Below are 6,000 nucleotides of genomic sequence, written 5' to 3' on the forward strand. Positions count from 1 at the left end.
AAAATATTGATAAAACAGAATTAATAGAATTAGCAAATTATTCTCATTCTATTAATGATAAGGAAAACTCATTCCAGTCTTTATGAACCAGAGCAATGCTTGAATTTAGAAGATATAAACAAAGAGTTAGAAATAGCCAAAACAATAGAAACACATTTTAATTAAGAAAAACTGACCCGTTAAAAGAGCGCTTTATGGAATTTAAAAGAAAATTTAATGATTGTCTATCCCCATATTTTAAATCTAAAAATGATCTGTAGAAAGAATTGTTTTTAAATAATAATAACAATAAAGACTGTATATTTGTATATTTTGAGGGTCATGGAGACCCTCGAAATATACAAAGCGGGATTACGGAACACGTGCATTAATTATAAAGATGCGGCCAACATTTCACATGCGTGGAAGTTCTATTATGAGGGAGAGATCCCACAATAATTACATCTTAATAGACTTATTTAATGGTTATGCAGCAACCTGCAGTAATAACTTCTCACGTGATAAACTGTCATCTGAGCACGAGCCAACTGTTCCATTTTCAATCTCAACCATTTTATTTGTAATTTGAATCGCATTGGATTCTATTTGCATGTTCGTTGGTGTATTTCTTACAACGATAGCCTGAGGAAGACCCAGATTAGGTCGAAAATGTTTGATGATCTATAAACATAGTTAACTGGAGTATTTAAGGTTTGTTGGATGAACAATAAAGACTATTGACTATTCAACCATGAATTTGAACAACCAATATTAAAAAGACGGCATCATCATAACTTATTTGTTGATATTTCTGATAGTGAATAAATGTCAAATAATGAAACAATTTAATTTAAATTAAAAGTTGAATAAAATTATTTTTCTCTTACATCTTCAAATGTATATATGTATTATTATTCTTTTTATAAACTCTTATTCTTTTTTAAACTGTTGGCTTCACTGTTCATATATAAACCACTGGTAAGTGTATATTTTCGCTTTTCTAAACAAAAAATCTGAAACTATGTGAAAGCATTAAATTTATCTTACGCATTATATGGGACTGTTTATCATGCTGTACAAATTCTAGTTGCAAAAATTATTGTCACGTTATATGGGTGTCCACTGTACTTGCAAAAAATACCAAAGTTAAAGTCAAATGTTGTACCAATATTTCCTAGCTACCAAAATATTTAAGTGAAAACTCAAGTGAAGTAAAACAAAGACTACTCTAATGTTGAAGAAGAAAATATGAGAAGAACGCTTTAAGAAACTTTGGCACCATATAAGAGCTACATGGAAACAAGAGGTAAATTTATTGGAGGACATTTGTAGCAATTACCAAAAGAATTATTTTGATAAAGGATGAATTTTAATTAAAAAGAGAAATAGAATATTTATATGTTTAATTGATTTAAGTGAAAACAAATCCCTTTCATAAATGGCTCAACTGTAATTAATAATATTTTACAATACAAAATTAATATGAAAAACGAAACAATATCTTTACAAAAGATATGGCAAAAATTGCATTTTAAAAAGTCACACTATTTTAGATGATCTGTTTAATTTTATTGAAAATGAACTTATTAGTTATGAGAAAGTTATGAAAGTGGATAAAACTATTAAAGAAATTGAATGTCTAACTAATCATGATAATGATAGAGATGTCAACTGTTTCAATTGAAAATAAAAGATACAATGGACATACACTTATTTTGGCAGCATCATATATATTCAGGTCCCATCTTCAAACTGTTTACAAAAAAATTGTAAAATTGCTTGTGAAATTATAACAAATAATTATGTGAAACTTTAAAATGACAAATCTAAAAATCATTCTCAAGAAAAATAAATATTCTATTAGTTTATATTTTTTAATCATTTTATCCCTTACTTTCTAGTGTCTACTTACTTTTTCCTTCTGTCAATATATAATTTACAAAAATGTAAAAAAAATATTACCTGTATAAAACTTTTATATATACTTTGATTATACTTCTGTGACTGTAAATCATTTTTTGTATTAATTTCTTCTTTTCTTTGTTGCTAACCGGACAAAGATTAATTTCCTCTACCGAGATTTTTTAATGTATGTAATATGTATATATAAGAATGTAAGAAATTTCAATAAAAATATTTTTAAAATCTATATTGCATTATTTTTATAATTGCATTTATATTCATAGCAGAATTTTCATACATAAGTTTTTAAATTAAACTTTATTATAAAATAAATTTACTATATACTGTATATGTATATAAACCAAAGCAAACATGTTTTCCATTTCACAACACTAAGTCGATCAGGTGACCATCTCCTAATCCAGGGGTAGCCAACCTTTTTGGGAAGAGTGCCACTATCTGAAAAACAAATTATGCATGCTACTTCCTACTTTTCCAACATACTAAAAAATATAAAAAGGTGAAAAAATGTTATTTATAGGCTGATTATGGGATTTTTACGCAAATAGCGCAGTTTTTTTCATGTAAGTCTGAGTAGCGGAGATTTAAAAAATAATATAATAAATAAAACAAAAGTACAAACTTAGGTTTTATTGTTAATAAGCATTTTTAAAGATTCAGTCAGTTAGGTTATGTATAAAATAAAAATGAATAACTTGAAACATTTAATTCTAAATAATTATTAAATAGTCAGTACTTAATTAATGTGACTTTTGAATTTGTAGTTTTTTTACCAAGTCATGTATATTAGGATTAGTTCTTAAAGATGCTAACAAAAGAAGGTGTTTCAAGAGCATATCAGTTAATCTTGAACGATATTTTGATTTCATTATGTATGTAATAGAAAACATTTGTTCACAAACATATGTTGATCCAAATCTACAACAATATCTGATAGCCAAATCGTGTAAATTTGGAAAATTGCTTGTTAGTACAAATTTCCAAAATTCAATATAATTTGGATCACTTGCAGTTGAAATAATTTCCTTATATTTGCTTTTCAGTGTAGTGTGGTACTGTAGGTAAATAATTTCGATTTGGATTTCAGGTGGGTAACAATTAACGTCTTGCAGAGAAATTGAAAAAAGATTTGTGAAAAGATCAGCATATTTTTTATCATCTTGAGAATCATCAAACCTAGCACTAAATGAATCCTGCAAAATGGATATTACATTTTAAATCTATCATAGTTTGGAGCATTATTGACTTTGGTAGCTAGTTCCTGCATTAATGTGAATTGTGTTAATCTTTTTTCTCCAAAATCAAGACAAAAAAGCAAAAGTTTGTTCACAAAAGAAATTATATGATCAACTAGATTAGAAAAAGTACAATCTTTCCCTGTACTCTTAAATTCAAATTATTTAAATGTCCCATAATATCAGTGAGAAAAGCTAAATCCCATAGCAAATCTTTATTCTTGAGTAGTAAGCACTCACTGGGCAGTTCATTGTTATTTTCCAGATATTTTAAAACACACTCTCTCAAATTCCAAAATCTTGCGAGTGCACTTCCTTTGGAAAGCCAGTGCACATTACAATGAAGGAGTAACTTGCCATCCTCTTCCGTTTCTTCTGGGAATAGCTCACAAAATTGTTGTCGATTCAGAGCTCAAGCTTGTATTTTGTTGATACAGCATGCTACTGGGTAACAACAGAAGACAGGTTTAAGTCCTTGGGACAAAGAGCTTCTTTATGGATAATACAATAATACTTAAAAACTTTTTTCCCAAATAATTTTCAAGCAATGTAACAAAACCTTTTATCCTACTAACCATGCAAGGCACTCCATTTGTGCAAACACTAATTTTGTCCACTCTACTTTGTTAACTTCAATTACATTTTTAAGTTCTTTAAAAATGTAATTGAAAACTAGTTGGCGCAAATCAAGAAGTTCTTCCACAATATCAAAATTATTGTTCGTGTAACGCACAAATATGCTTAACTGCGCATTGTCTGTGATGTCACAGCTTTCATACAAAGTTAATGAAAAAGTATTTGCAATATTGTAGTCCAGAGACAATTTGTGTGCCAATATCCTGGCCCATGACAAATGACAGTATTTCCAGACAAAGCTATTTTATCAACCATATTTTTGACATTTATATTACTGGCATTTTGGGAAAATATTAAAAAGCTATTTTTTATTATGTCTTCTCCTTCAGAATAGGGTTATTTCTTGCGGGCTAACAACAGAGAAAGTTCATAAGAAGCCTTCACCATAGTTCCCATTTCGTCATTTCTCTTCTGGAACAAGGATTGTTGGCTGGCTAAAGATTTCTTTTTTTATTAATAAATTCTGTTTGCAAGTGTGATTCGACAGGATACTTGCTGTTGAAATCACTATGCAGTTGTTTGAAATGTCAGTCCAGGTTAAATTTTTCCAGCACTGCTACACAAATTCCACAATATCAGACAGGCTTGGAAGTATTTTGATGCATAAACAAAAATTGTTCTCCAAGACAGTTTTAAAATTACGAATTGCAATATCTTCTTCATATTTTCTTATTGATGTTGAAGGTTTACTCATGGACATAGTGAAAATAAAACTTTTAAAACAACGACGCTCGACGCCAAAATCTAAAAACAGTTTTAAAAAAGCTTAATGTCTTGCTTGGAAGTTTAAAATCAAGTAATCAACTGAGCCAGACAGCCAGTGTGTTGCACTTTCTCTCGCTCGAGAACGGACAATCGTAGCAAGACACAATAGCACCAAAGCAAGGCAACTCAAACCATTAGGCTTGTCCCATGACCACGCTGTCTTATTGTATAGTTGTACTGGTGTCAAGCAGTGCCGCTTTCTGGCAGTGTTGTATTCAGTAGCATATAAGTAGGGTTTTTCAGATTTTGATAAAGTTTCCGAAGTTCCATGATTATTTTTTCAAATTTTTAAATTTTTCAATAAGTCTTCACGTGTCACTTAAAACTCTGCCATGCCACACTGTGGCATGTGTGCTGTGGGTTGGCCATCCCTGTCCTAATCTCTATGGTCTTTCTCATTGGCCTGGAAAATTCTTGAAGTGACGTCATGATGACATCTTTCTCGACACGTTCCCACTCGTTAGGGAAAGTTTTCCTGCATCAGTCATGTTCTTACACGATTATTGTAACTTGGCATGTTCATGAGTTAACGACACCATTTTACCATTCTTAATGTCGCTTTTTCTCGTAAGTGAAATGTATTGTGGTAAATTAAAGTAATGCATTTTGTTAATATCGACGAATGCGTGTGTTTTTCTTAATAAACGAAACAAATAACTGCAAGTACAAAATTCGTTGATAACTTTTAAACAGTTGATCGTTAAGTAAATTTTTTATACCAATCGATTCAGCGTGTCAAATTATATCTAGATATATCTATCTGTATTCGTTAATATTAAGGCTAAGAACATATTTTAGCTGGAGACTTATTGCTTTAGTCTAACCCAAATAACTAATGTTTACTACTTAGGATCTATACATAGTAACATGTTTTTTTTCAAGAACCGTTACTCTAATAAACACCAGTTGACGTTACCTTATGATAGCAGGCATCTAATTCTGACGTTTGTAGTCCATATTCTTGAGCTTCTGCTAAAAATTTCTCATCGGCAACGGTCAGTTCAAAGGGAATGTTGACAACAGCACCCACTTCGCTTCCTTCTTTTTTCTTTTCTTCTTCACGAATTTCGGCTCCAAACAGCCATTCTAGAAAGCATTCGGATCTGTTAAGTAGCAGCAGAAATATTATAAATCTCACGAGCATTACAAAATCCATCTTGTTTGTTTTATTCGTCTCAAGGTTATCGTTTTTAAATGCCGCGCCTCACGCGCCCTCTGCGAATGTAAACGTTAACTAATTCTCTATACGCAACTGTAATGCCACTGAAAATTTTGTTTAAAAACTTTCTAAAATTAACATATTATTTTAAAAATTTATATAGCAATTAATTTTCTTAACATAACCGCAACGTTAAATCGAAAAATATCTAATATAAACTTTTAATTGTCGATTCTTTATTCTACGGCCGAGTGGTGGAGCGGTTAAGACGGCAGCTTGCCGTTCTTGGTGATATATAATTAT

At 30.4% G+C, this 6,000-nt stretch overlaps 1 protein-coding gene across 2 annotated transcripts in view; it reads right to left on the bottom strand.

The window, feature by feature from the left end:
• Positions 1–5,739, bottom strand: part of LOC136982473 (protein brambleberry-like) — a 55,268-nt gene extending 49,529 nt beyond the window's left edge. For both annotated transcript variants that reach the window (XR_010881897.1, XM_067278962.1), the window contains exon 1: positions 5,455–5,739. Coding sequence is in view for 1 of the 2 variants with exons in the window: in XM_067278962.1 (XP_067135063.1) it covers positions 5,455–5,694 (240 nt within the window). In the remaining variant the exon portion in view is untranslated. The remainder of the gene's footprint in view (positions 1–5,454) is intronic.
• Positions 5,740–6,000: the final 261 nt, after the last annotated feature.

The sequence above is a fragment of the Centruroides vittatus genome, unplaced genomic scaffold, assembly GCF_030686945.1.
Source record: "Centruroides vittatus isolate TY-2023 unplaced genomic scaffold, ASM3068694v2 contig_846, whole genome shotgun sequence".
NCBI lineage: Eukaryota > Metazoa > Arthropoda > Arachnida > Scorpiones > Buthidae > Centruroides > Centruroides vittatus.